The 13,755-nt window shown below is 39.9% G+C and overlaps 2 protein-coding genes across 3 annotated transcripts in view; one reads left to right on the top strand and one right to left on the bottom strand.

Moving 5' to 3' along the window:
• LOC114658415 (cadherin-4-like) overlaps positions 1-13,755 on the top strand; it is a 2,147,065-nt gene that overhangs the window by 1,458,558 nt on the left and 674,752 nt on the right. The gene's annotated exons all lie outside the window — the stretch shown is intronic.
• lama5 (laminin, alpha 5) overlaps positions 1-13,755 on the bottom strand; it is a 266,233-nt gene that overhangs the window by 112,542 nt on the left and 139,936 nt on the right. For both annotated transcript variants that reach the window (XM_028811670.2, XM_028811671.2), the window contains exons 17-22: positions 12,867-12,919; positions 11,399-11,498; positions 8,444-8,496; positions 8,130-8,235; positions 5,257-5,356; positions 2,293-2,449 (exon numbers count right to left, since the gene is read on the bottom strand). In XM_028811670.2, coding sequence (XP_028667503.2) covers positions 2,293-2,449; positions 5,257-5,356; positions 8,130-8,235; positions 8,444-8,496; positions 11,399-11,498; positions 12,867-12,919 — 569 coding nt within the window. The remainder of the gene's footprint in view (positions 1-2,292; positions 2,450-5,256; positions 5,357-8,129; positions 8,236-8,443; positions 8,497-11,398; positions 11,499-12,866; positions 12,920-13,755) is intronic.

The raw sequence follows: 13,755 nt of genomic DNA, 5'->3' as shown, positions 1-13,755 counted from the left end.
ATTAACGCTCTGCAGACCAAAGCACACTAGCTGTAAGCATAACTTATCACAAGCAAGAAAAAGAAATAGGAATAAAAAAAAAAAAAAAACATTTCATTGACAATCAACTGTTTATGCATTCTGACTATGGAAAATGACAGACAAATGCATTAAAACTAGCATATTCTTACAACAAGGATCTCAAGAATTATTAACATCATCATTTTTAAACATACATTACACACATACACCTGGTCACATGTGATCAGTAATGTGCACTACTGTTAACTAAACCATGAGGGTACAAACTGTTTAAAAAACTAGTACACCCCATGAAATTATTTTTAACATAGAATAGAGGACATACCAAGATTTGATCTTCATTTAAACAGTATCAATTGATAACTGTGAAATAGAAAGAATATAACAAACATTATGCTGCATTTATATTTTGAGGTCCATTGTATAATTTAAATAAACATAATGCATATTTGACATGTAGTTAAAGTAAGTACACCCCTACATTTATCACTATCTCAAAACCCTTATATAAGAATAAGGCGCAACAGATCGCGGCAAATGATTAGAAAATCATTAGAGAGGGTGTCCTGTCTTATTCAAACCTCAGACGTTTAGGTTAATTTGCTCTTTGATGCTGAAATGTAAGTTAACACCATGTCAAGATCGAAAGAGTCCACTGTGGCCTTCAGAAAGAAGGTTACAGAAGATTGGACGTCAACCATTCCACTAACTGGACAATCATCTACAAGTGGAGAAGGTTTCAAACTATTGCCAACTTGTGCAGGCCAGACCGCCCCAGCAAGTTTATCCCAACAGCACAACACAAGATGCTGAAATAAATTTCTAAGAACCCCTGAATGGACCTACAAGTACCATTAGAAAGAGGCTGTACAAATCAGATCTACGTGGGAGTTGTGCAAGAAGAACACCTCTGCTGTACTGAAAGAACATCAGAGCAAGACTAAAGTTTGCCCATGAACACCTTGGCAAAGACAGGGACGTTTAGGACAATGTGCTCTGGACAGATGAGTTATTAGGCCACAGTACACAAGACATGTTTGCCAAAAATCAAAAAACAGTATTTGACCAGAAAACCTGATACCAACTGTAAAGCATGGTGGTGGAAATGTCATGGTTTGGGTCTGCTGTATCAGGGCCTCGGCAACTCACCATCTAGGATCCACTATGAATTCTTCATTGTATCAGAGGGTGCTCGAGGACAATGTGAAAAGACTGAAGCTCACCCAAAAGGGAACCTTGTAACAACAATAGTCATGAACAGTCATGAAAATGACTCTAAACATACCAGTAGATCCACCAAAGAACAGTTGAAAAGAAAAGGAGGGTTCTGGACCGGTCAAGTCAAAGCCCAAATCTGAATCCCATTTAGAAGCTGTGGGAGGATTTGAAATGGGCTGTACATGCAGAACACCCCTCAAACATTGCACAAGTGAAAGAAATCTGCATGAAGGAGTGGGAAAAAGTTTTTCTCAGTCAATATCAAAGACTATTAGGCAGTTACAGTAAGTACCTTCTTGAGGTTGTTTCTGCCAAAGAGGGCAACACCAGCTATTAGAGCCAGGGGTGCACTTAATTTTTCCACAGGCAGAATTTAATATGTTTATTTTTCATTTAAAAGCCAATTGTTCACTTTTTTTTCCAATTACATTACCTTTAACTATAGATACTGTTTAAACGAAAATAAAATCTTGATATGTCAGCATGTACCAAAAAAGAAAAACACTGCATGGGGTGTACTAACTTTTACACAAGACTGTAGCATCTGTGGCTCTAGCCCTATAAACTGGCCTAGTGAGTGTGGGTGTATCTGCTTGTGTCCTCAATGAGTTGGTGTTCCACCCAGGGTGTGGGTGTGTGTAAGGGAGCCCTCAGTGAACTGGCGTGTCTTCATTTTTCATCCAATCTTACTAGAATAGACTGTTGCCCTTCCCCAACTCTGTAATGAAAGGACTAGGTTCATAAAATGGAAGGATGCCCTTCTTGAACATTTTGTAAGTGATTTGATGTTAAAAGTGTAGAGTGCTCAGGCCAATCAGAGAAACAATCTCTTGAATAGATTTTGAGAAGTGTTTTTATGAAGGTGAATGTGGAAAATGCACAGTGCATAGTAAACACACACATACTCACTCACAAACTGTACCCACACAGAGTTTTAAACATTTTTAGGAGAATCTCTATTAGTAAATTAGTACATGCAGAGTTGCTATAGATCTGTAAATCTACCTGTGAAACATGAGACTTTTCAGAATTAACCACAACTGTACGGGTTACCTGAATTGGTGACATCTGTGCATACCCCCGCCAACTGAAGCTCTCAAACTCCAGAGGGTTGTGGCCAAACCGAACCGGTCTGCCATCCAACATTGTCCCATCTTCAATCTCAAATTTTAGATGGTGAAGATCTGGGAAATAGTAGTCCTTCTTGGGCCTAAAGATTGATTAAAAGAACAGTTACGATTCACAGATGTCAATACAACTATAATAGATGTAGAATCGGTAATCTAACTGTATATAAACAGATGAACTGATGGCAACAGAAGACAGGGGCAATCCTCAGCATGTCGTAACAATGGTAGGAAAAGGACAGGAATGTCTTACATCATGCTGGACTGAATGGAAGGAAGGGCATCACTGTTGGAGGGTGTACCTTGTTGTGTTATTAGCTGGCATTGAGACGAAGTAGACAGAGATAAAAAACAGAAATAAGGAGGTGCCAGCTGTCACAGGAACAAACAACACACCTCATAAACACAAAGGCAACAAGAAAATCACTATTTAATGGGTGTGTATGGTGCCCAGTTATTGAGTAGAATAAAGACTAGAGAAGGTTTTCCAGAGGTGACAACATCTGAGAGAGGGCATGCAGTCCCAGTAAGGGACACGAGAGATCATTTGCCCCTAATATACCAGAACAAGTTGCTACAGGGCTACTTTGGCAATTTAACCCTTTAAGGTATATAAAATACTTGAGGGAGGTGCAATGGCAATGGCCACTACTGAAAGCTGTAGCCTGGCATCCTTGACGCAATTAGAGTACAGACATTAAAACAAGATGTGATGAAAATATGAAGGTGAGATTTTGGAACAACTTTGCTATTTCTTCTCATTTATCAAATTAGTTATGTTCTTATATGACACTACAATATTAGAATTATGGCAGAGCAGAGATGGGTGAATGGCTTTACTAGGAGAGAAATTGAATGAGCATCTCTTTAAACTTGGACGGACGGACGGACGGACGGACGGACGGACGGACGGACGGACGGACAGACAGACAGACAGACAGACAGACAGACAGACAGACAGACAGACAGACAGACAGACAGATAGATAGATAGATAGATAGATAGATAGATAGATAGATAGATAGATAGATAGATAGATACTTTAATAATCCCAAGGGAAAATTCACATACTCCAGCAGCAGCATACTGATAAAGAAAATATTAAATTAAAGAGTGATAACAATGCAGGTATACAGACAGGCAATAACTTTGAATAATGTTAACGTTTACTCCCCCGGGTGGAATCGAAGAGTCGCATAGTTTGGGGGAGGAATGATCTCCTCAGTCTGTCAGTGGAGCAGGACAGTGACAGCAGTCTGTCGCTGAAGATGCTTTTCTGTCTGGAGATGATACTGTTTAGTGGATGCAGTGGATTCTCCATGATTGACAGGAGCCTGCTCAGTGCCCGTCGCTCTGCCACGGATGTCAAGCTGTCCAGCTCCGTGCCTACAATAGAGCCTGCCTTCCTCATCAGTTTGTCCAGGTGTGAGGTGTCCCTCTTCTTTATGCTGCCTCCCCAGCACACCACCACGTAGAAGAAGGCACTCGCCACAACCGTCTGATAGAACATCTGCAGCATCTTATTGCAGATGTTGAAGGACGCCAGCCTTCTAAGGGAGTATAGTCGGTATAGGTTCAATTCCTATTAACGAAGACCTGGGAGTTTGTTATTTTTACTCCTTTCTGTCGTACTTGGGTTGTTTCCATCATTTTCATCCTCTTTGCTTATTTTTCCCCTTTTGTTTTGGAAGATAGGGCCTCCTTGGTTTGCAGTCATCACGATAGCATCTCCTAGTGTACACTATATACTGTATAGTACACATATTCTTTGAGAACATTTTCACACTTAGTATAGTAGTATAGTAGAATTGCAAATGAAAGTAGTTGAGAACTATGTCATTCACTGTGATACTTTCTATGAGTTAACTTTAGTTGTTTCTGTCTATGGATAATACATTGGATAATATGGATAATACAATAATACATTTTATAAATAAAATGAACTATTATTATTATTTTTATTATTTTGATGGACATACTATTGATACTCTAGTCTTGTACTCTCTGACATTCTGATCACATTAATAGTACGAATAAGGACAAGCCATTTACAAAAAATATTCCACCTTCATTAGGCCCATCCTAATGCAATAGAAAGCACAATATGACCCAATTCACTGGAGATATTCCCTCTTTCTGGTGAAGTGTAGGGTCCCCAGTGAAGCCTTTTCAAATCTTGTATAACCCAGGAAGTGAGCATTTTGGGTGAGAAGAATTCAGTTGACAAGTGGGTTCGCATTCCTCACCACACCCACGTCAAGATTCTCATTTTTTTTCTAATTTATTTATCATTAAATGCATATATAATTTACTAAATGAGAGGGAATGAAGCTCAGTGGCTTTTTCCTTGCGGCCTAGCTTTGGTCTCCTGCTACATTCCAGATATGCCATTGGAGAGGGGATGATGTATACATTCAGCTGAAATTTGCAAAACAGTGCAGTGTTAAAATAAGCTGACAGCCCAAGGCAAAGTAACATATAGGAGCAGAGCAAACCACAAGGACAGAAGAAGGGAGATTTATGTGAGGTGTCTTTAGGTGAACTCATCAGCAAATCCATCATCTCTGTGCAAATATGGCAAAAGACGCCAGAATCACAAAAAAAGCAATACTAAACTCTGCAGATGTGCTTGAACACAACTGGGATTAAGTATTACGAAAGGCAGGAGTGTAAGTGGGTTTGATTTATTTTTCCTCAGCTTGACATGAAAGGGTTGGGATCCACATAGAAGGAAACCAAACACAACAGTTCTTGATGGGAAGAAGTACACTGTACACACTTCTGTAGGCATGGTCACCTACAGGCATGCCCAGGAAGAACAATATTTCAAGGCATGAAGGTGAAACATAAAAAAACAGCTGCATTTGGGTATGTGAACACTGACACTTACTGGTTGCATCTTCGCCCCTCTACATTCTGTCTGCACTGACACCTTCCAGAACGCTCATCGCACGTCAGACCTATGGAGCCCCCAATATCACAAGAGCATCCTGAAAGAAAAGATATACATTAGCTGTGATGATCCAAAATCCATGAGGAAGATTCAAAAGAATTCATCAAAAGCGAGTGCCAAGGAAACATGTTGACTACAGGCTTAAGGTTTAAATGACAAATGAGCATTAGCGTAGCACTGCTTCTCACTGGGTGCTGAAACCCAGTGCATACACCTCTCAAAGCAGAGAGGCAATCTGAGACAGAAGTCGTAAACCTTAACTGCTACTGCTAAAAAAGAAAAAGTTAGAGGGAGACACATGAATATTTAAAACTATGAGGATGACCTATAAGAGGTGAGTTCATAGGAGAAAATCCCACATTCTACCAAAACATTTATTCATATTCTGAAAACTACCTTTGTTGTTACAGGGTAAAGATTACACAAACGGTGCAAGAATTGAATCTAGGGCTGGGAACGAACATATTGCAGCTAATGATTGCGAATGTGGTAAAGCACAGTAAAGGGTCCATGGCAGTGTATGAGTTTTAAATAAAGACAGTGCAGCTCAGGCTTCATGGATGTGTTTAAGTATGTGGTCCCAGAGTGTTTAATGGGGAAATTGGGCTAATCGTGTTTGCACATTAATGTGGTATTAGTTTGACCAGTTTCCTCATTGACACTCTGCGGGTTGTAATTAAGTCATCTGTGTCCACAGAGTATAAAGGAAACTGGAAAAAAAGAAATCAATTGAGGAAGTGATATTAATGAGAGGAGACAGAAAAAAAGAAAGGAAATGAGGAAATAAAAGGAGAGAAAAAAATGAAAGAAATCAAGGAAAAATCAAAAAAGAACTGGGTAGAGGCTAGTGTGGTGTGAGGCCAGTGAACCGGTCAGGGGAAACCCCTCGGAGGAGCATGGTAAGAGTCACTCCTGGGGTGGACCAGATCACTCCTGCTGAATAGCAGGGAGAAGGAGTGATTGTGCATCCCAGCAGACATCGACGGACAGGTGGTTATAATGGGACTCGATTGGAGCTGCTGTCACTGGTATCTCGCCTTTGCTGAGTATAACCTGGAGGTGAGGGACAGCGAGAGACAATAGCACTGAGAAGAGGAGTTAATAGATTCTTACCCTTTATTTTCATGTGTTAGTTTGTTTTTATTGTGGATTATTTATTTATTCAAAAAAGAACTTTGTACTTCACTTTTAAAGATTTACTTGGACACTGCCTTATTTATTGTTAATAAAAGCACTACCGTATATATTCACGTATAAGTCGGGTCTTGAAACCCGAAAAATCGATATTAAAATCAGACCCCAACTTATATGCCCATTCAAAAATGTGACACTTAGATTTTATTTATTTATTTTTTTTACATCTTCTTGCCTCATCCAATCTCGCACCAGTTTCTCAGACGCATCGAATTTTGTTGCAGCAGCGTAGTTACCAATTTCTTTAACCACTTCAACTACTTTTAATTTAAAACCAGCTTCATATTTGCTTCTGATCGAACACTCCATCGTAGATAAGGGATGCTCGTATGATAAAGGTGTATGAGGATGTGAGATACAAAAAACACAAATCAGTACAAACATTGCTTTGGAATAGTTAGTGTATTACCGTGTGGTCACGTAGGCACAATACATAGAAAAAAAAAATGTCTTGGATCAATAGCGTGAGTTTTCCGCATTTGACTTACATGACCGACATTATAAAATACCAGAACTTATCCACAAGTATATAAGGTAGGCTCTTTTTTTGCACCAGCCATTGTTGTGTTGTGCCCTCATTTGCCCTTGCCCAATTTGTATTCATGAATATCGATGCCTCAGATTCAAGGAAGTAATGCAGGCTGTGGACAGCCATGGCTTGAAAGGGATACCTTGCTAATACTTCTTATTTTATTGATGCCTTTATCCATTATTTTACATTTCTTTCTTCAGTTGGAGCAGAGGCAGGTGAAGTAACTTATGCATGGATGCAAAGTGTCAATAGTAGGATTTGAACGCACAACCTCAGGGCAAAAGTCCAAAGCCTTAACTACTACACCACCCTGTCAACACTAAGGAAGAGAAATTACTGAAATATAATATCTGCAAAAATAAAATTCTTCATTTAGAGTAGAAGTTCCCACTATCAGCTAATTTGAAGGCACTGCCAACAAAGACGACCGAGACCGTGACAAAAATCTGAGGCTATATAAAGGGACATGGATTTCAAAAGAAAACACAGAACAACAGGCGGCAATGGATCAAAAAGATCACTAATCTGTGACTGTCTCATCACGAGCATCCTATATCGGCAGCTATTTCTAATGTGGCATAAGTTATAAAGTGCAGATAAGTCGATGCTACATTTACCCAACATAATGTTAAAGCCAACTCTCTATGCTTACCATCATTTTTCACTAACCTATTGAGCTTAATGCTGGACAAAAATGAAGGCACAGAACTAGAATGACTAGGACTGTTTTACCCAGTTGTCTAGCTAATTGACTAGGACGGGTACTGAATAACATGACCGTCAAACAGACACAACTTAACGACAACACTCCAGCAACAAAGCTCTGAACTCTGACTGCTGAGTTTTTTTGAGAATATGACAATTGAGTAATTGCCACCCAAAGGGCTAAATGGCATGTGAGTGTCCACCCTTGAATACATTTTTTAAAAATCTAAAAAAGAAAGACCTGGTGTATTACCTCTGGAGCGTTCCACATAATAGCAAAATGCCAATAGTGGACTTTAGTAAAACAACTGAACTTGCTAATCATCCTGGCATTTGTCATAGCATTCCTCTGTAACCAAAGAATGAAAGTTGTACTAACCCTGGCACCCAAAGTAGTTAGTGCTTTGTAGATTGTAGTAACCCTCTTTACACATGGAGCAGGACCGGCTGCAGACGTTGGGCTTACAAAAGCACTGCCCATTTCCCTGTAAAACATGGCAGTGTTATTAACAAGTGAAACTCACAGGTTTGTACATCACTGTCATACCTGTGACCCCATGGCTTACTTATTTATTCTTGAGAATGAAAACAGGTTATTTTTTGTCATGTTTACAACATCTGCACGCATCTCATGCAAGTGCTACTTTGTCCCTTTCCTTTAAAAACAACATGTTCATGCAAACAACCACTTACTTGAGAACATTCTGCAACTCCACTTATGGTGCCGTCAGTGCTGCAGTGACAATCTAAAAAGAAAAAAATAAAGATGGTACTTTGCATTTAAACATACAAAGACATCTGCATGGTTTTATTTGTTTATAGCCAACCGCCGCATAATTATTTATTGATGGGTGAACACTTCCTGAAAGACACAGTTGTCCAAATGGGGTGGGTTTGAGGATATGACCGTAAGTGAATGCAAAGATGGAACTCTAGAGAGAGGGTGGGGAAGCGGGCCCGAGAGGTTTCGGGTCCTAAGCTTCCATCGACGGGTCGGCACAACCAGTAACGATCCTTCCACAGGTTCACCTACGGAACCCATGTTAGGACATTTACATCCTCTAGATAGGCAAGTTCGATCGTCTGACACCCATTCCGCCCCCGCCATTCTAGTCTAAGTCATCTCTTAGTCATCGTTCAGTATGCACTGCCTGCTCATGTGTCCGCCCCCAACTCCTCACCTGAATTGCTTTCATCTGTGTACAGTCCACATGCACTTGTGAGTCACATTGACTGTTCATTTTCCACACACCGCCTCAGTCGCATGTACCTGTGAGCCACTTTCGGGCCGGGTGAGGTTTCCCGTGTTGAGTCCAATTAAGCCAAAGGCTCCACACCTGGTGGTACCCTTCCGTCAATTCCTTTAAGTTTCAGCTTTGCAACCATACTCCACCCGGAACCCGAAGACTTTGGTTACCCGGTTGGCTGCCCGGCGGGTCATGGGAATAACGCCGCCGGATCGCCAGTCGGCATCGTGTATGGTCGGAACTACGAAGGTATGTGATCTTCTTCGAACCTCCGACTTTCGTTCTTGATTAATGAACACATTCTTGGCAAATGCTTTCGCTCTCGCGCCATGGTTGGCTGTTTAGTGAATTGTTGGTGGGCGTGGCTGTCTTGCGTGTGTCTTGCTTGACATGGACTTAGTGAATTATACATATAGATATTTATTTAATGGTGGCTCACACCTCCAGGAAGCTGACATTAGAAACTATGTCTGCAGAGGTAGCATGTCATCTTCATGTCTCTGTCTGAGCTTTCTTGTTTTGCTCTGATGTTATGAAAACATTTATTCATTCATTCTATAACTCACTGTACTTTGTTCAGATCAGTGTAACGAGGAGCCTGAGCCTGTGCCAGCAAATAAGGCACACGGCAGGAAACAAACCTTGGAGGAGGTACCAATCACTAAAACACACAAACCTCCTCATATGTCGATAATTTAGGGTCACCAATTCACCTAACACACAAATTTTTGTGATGTGGGAGGAAAGCCACAACACCCAATGGAAAAACTCATATGAGTGAGGCTCCACCACACAACCATGCCACCCGTTATCGAAACTCAACATTCAGAAATGCCGTGGGCAGTCCATATTGCTGCCTGGTCATCTCAAGAGTTAGATAAGCCACTTTTTTATTGAAAAGTGAGACATCCAGGACATTTGAATATGAAAAGCTGGGAAGCTGATAATTTTCCAGCAATTTGTCTGGACATGGGTTCCAGGAAATACAGGAAAACTGCTCACCTTATCGTTTCATTAAATGAAGGCATTATTTTTTCCTCAAATTTTTTCTTTTTATCTAATTATATTATTAAAACTACTCTTTTAGAAAAAGCACACAAATAGTACCATTTGGCACCAGTTTAGTATCAACATTTATAATTTTCTTTGTTACATTCATTCCTGCCTGGGTGTTTATTACTTCAAACAGAAAGTGTTGCTATATGAAGAAAAAAAAGAGAACGAACATCCATTTGAATTAACAGGAAAGGTACAGAGCGGTAACACTGACATTAAAGGAATACATTATTATATATACTCATTTTCGTGAAAGCAATTTTGTAAATATTTTGTAGACTTTAAACAGCTGAATATTTCCTAAGGGTCACTGACAGGACAAAGGGAGACTAACAAAGGATTACAAGATGGTGTCTGCCTATGCCTTACCCTCTCATATAATTGCGAATTGTTTTTTCTCCATATGCAGATGTAGAGTTAATGATAAAGAGTGCATACAGGGGCATCAGCTATGAAAAACATATAAAGCACGCACAAAAAGTGGAAGAGCATAGAATTCAAAAGAATGACCGAATGTGGCGAGTCACAGTGGGGCAACCAGATGCATGAAAAACAACAAGCCACTCATATTAGGCAACTTTATCGATTAAAAAAGCAAAATATTTCAGTTTTATATTATTTTGCTTCTGCCTGTCAGTTTTGGTGAGTAATTTACGAATTTATAGCATTATCACATAAATATCCATCCATCCATCCATTATCCAACCCGCTATATCCTAACTACAGGGTCAAGGGGGTCTGCTGGTGCCAATCCCAGCCAACACAGGGCGCAAGGCAGGAAACAAACCCCAGGCAGGGCGTCAACCCACCGTAGATTATCACATAAATATGAATTTTAAAAAACACACAGAACTAAATAAAGCAAAGTTAAATAAATTATGTGCACAGCATCAAGCGTAATTCTGAGCTTCAACAAATGAAACTTGCACTGTTGTGTTTCAGAGACTTCAGGAGCAGAGCAGAACGAAGCCCACCCAGGTAAAAGTGAAGTTCAGTTAGCAGTAGGGGTTGACCTTAATTAGAAGCCACTGAAGCCTTCCGGAAGTAAGACAACCTACCAGAGTGTAAGTGAATCAGCTTAGGAGCACATATAACACATGAACAGAGCAGGAATAAACCGTACAATGGTGGCTTTAACACTGGCAGAAAAGCATGAAAGATGAATTTGCGGAAAATCAGATAAAAACTTGAAACCCATGGGTATCACTTTGCCATAAGTCACGAAACAGGAGCATAATCTGTGTCTTGAAATCAGACCTCCATACAGCCACTGTGCTTACAAAAAGAAGCAGAAGCAGTCTACTTGGGGAGTATAAAGCAGCGACTGCTCGAAAACCAGACTTACTGGTACACCCGTATGGATTGTCAGGTGTCAGGTTCCAGTAAAGAGGTTTACATCTGTCACAGGCTGCTCCTTCAACATAAGGACGGCAATCACAGGACCCCTGAAAAAATAACAAAATCATATTATTAACAAAATACTTCTGTGATGTCATAGGTCCGTACAGACTTGGGTAGATTCAGATGCTTAAAATGATACATTAACAGATATATTAAAGAACATCCACTTTAAAAATATAACTGATCCAAACATAGTATAAGAGACATGCCAAGATGTCGATGTGATAAAAAGTTTCCTCACAAGTGGAACAATCCAGTGCACAATGACATCCTTTATTGAAAGCTGCTTAATCCAGCACAAGTTGTGGTGGCTGGAGTTTTATAAGAGCAGAAAGCAACCTAGTGGACAGGTTACCAGTCTGTCACAGGGCTCTCATGCGCACACTATAATACACTTGTATTAATTACATTAAGGGAGATGTTATCTGTACCTCCCTACCTAAAACTGTCTGTGTTGCAGTTACAGTGAAGACATCTGTGGGGCATAATTTACAGGTGAGTAAGTGACAGCAGATGACGTTTGAAGTTATTCTGACCTTTCAGTCCGAAGTTACATCCTAAAATCTTGTTGTAGCTATAGGCAAATCATTTTCCTAATGTTGAATGCAGTAACACGCAAAATATAGATGAATGTGATTTTATGATTGCTATTGGCTCTTCTAATATTATGATAGCACTTACTGTACTTATTTACCTTACAAGAGATAAAAAAAAATAAAAAAAATTGGCTTAGGTGACACTCACACAGGACAAAGGTGTCACCCAATTTCAACACAGAGTACTGACACTGGGGACACCGTCCACCCCTAAAATCAAGTGTTGATGCATCACTGCGGACTCTTTGATCGAATGTTACTGTATCACCATAAAAAGAGTACTGCCAGTAATTATTTCCACTTCAAGCACTGTCTGTGTGAACAGCAGGGATGCACATCTGACCGCTCCTGCCGCCATTCTGTTTGACAGCCTGCCATGGATTTCAAGCCTTCACTTTAATGAGAAGAAGTCAGCTAAAGAATTGCTGCATTACACATCATATTTGCTTAATGACTAAATGCTTTCCTATCTTTTCTTCAGAAAACAAGCAATAAATAAAGAATGGTTTTTATTTTTGACTAATTTGTCCGTATGAACTGTCAGCAAACCTAGGAGAAATTTAGGAGAAAGTGAGAAAATTGCTTAACACTTAACCTGTCATTTCTTTAGCCTGTTCTTCTTACCACTACAATGTCACATATTGATAGATTAATTGAATATATGCAGTTGCCATCTATTTTACTTTATACAATGTACTGACACTTAAACAAAACCATTTTGTTCAGTCTATCTGCAACCTGTTGTTACCCTTCAGGAAATGCAGGAAATTCAAATTTCATACAAAAACACATCAACAAAAAGAGAATATTACTTACAATTGAGGGAGCAATCTCGTTTTGTATTGAACCAGCAGGGTTGCAGGATCCAACTGTAACATAAAACGGAAATAAAGATTAAGCATCTACACAAACATGATCAGGCACTTCCTTTACCAATCTGGCTAAACACATCTAATTGATGGGCTTTGTTCATTAAAATGGTGGTTCAAGCACCCTGCAACTGTTTTACAAGCAATGAACTTTGAATAAGGCACTTCACGAACTAATACTGATTAAAATGTCAGCAACGAGGTTCAGGGGTCAGGGTGCAGAAGGGTACAGAGTTGACTTGCATAAAGAAAAGAGGATTAAGGTGCAGAGGATGTTAATCTATTACATAATTTTGTCATTAGTATTCTTCACCACATGATGAGCCTTAAAAATCCTGATCTGTCACTTTGTACCATCTTCAAGAAAAGAAATGTGTAAAACTGGGTTATGATAGTACTGTTTCTTAGAAACTGTAGATTGCTATGAAATAAAAATATTCAGACTTGATAGGGGAGTGATAATATCGTTGCTGCTATTGTCTCACACCTATTGGCCCAAGGTTTCAAATCGCACACCTAGACACTGCCTGCTGGAGTTTCCATGTTTCCATACATCTGTTTTTTTATTTTTCCCTGGGCTCCTCAATTTTCCACCAGTGTCTCAAAGACATGCAGGTTCATTAAACTGGGCACCCTAAAAGGGCTCTGTATGGCTGAGTGGGGCCTATGATGTGTCTTCTCCACATGCCTGTGGGTTTTCCTTTGGGCATTCCAGGTTTTCTTCCATATCTCCAAAGAAGTGCAGCTTAGCTGACCCCAAATGACAATCTGTGCCCCATCCATGGCTGGTTTCTACGTTGTGAGCAGTGCACCTCACCAAAACCTTAAACAGGATA

This window comes from Erpetoichthys calabaricus, chromosome 10 (genome assembly GCF_900747795.2).
Source record: "Erpetoichthys calabaricus chromosome 10, fErpCal1.3, whole genome shotgun sequence".
NCBI lineage: Eukaryota > Metazoa > Chordata > Cladistia > Polypteriformes > Polypteridae > Erpetoichthys > Erpetoichthys calabaricus.
The sequence above is the reverse complement of the archived record's forward strand: the minus strand, read 5'-3'. Positions and strand labels throughout refer to the sequence as shown.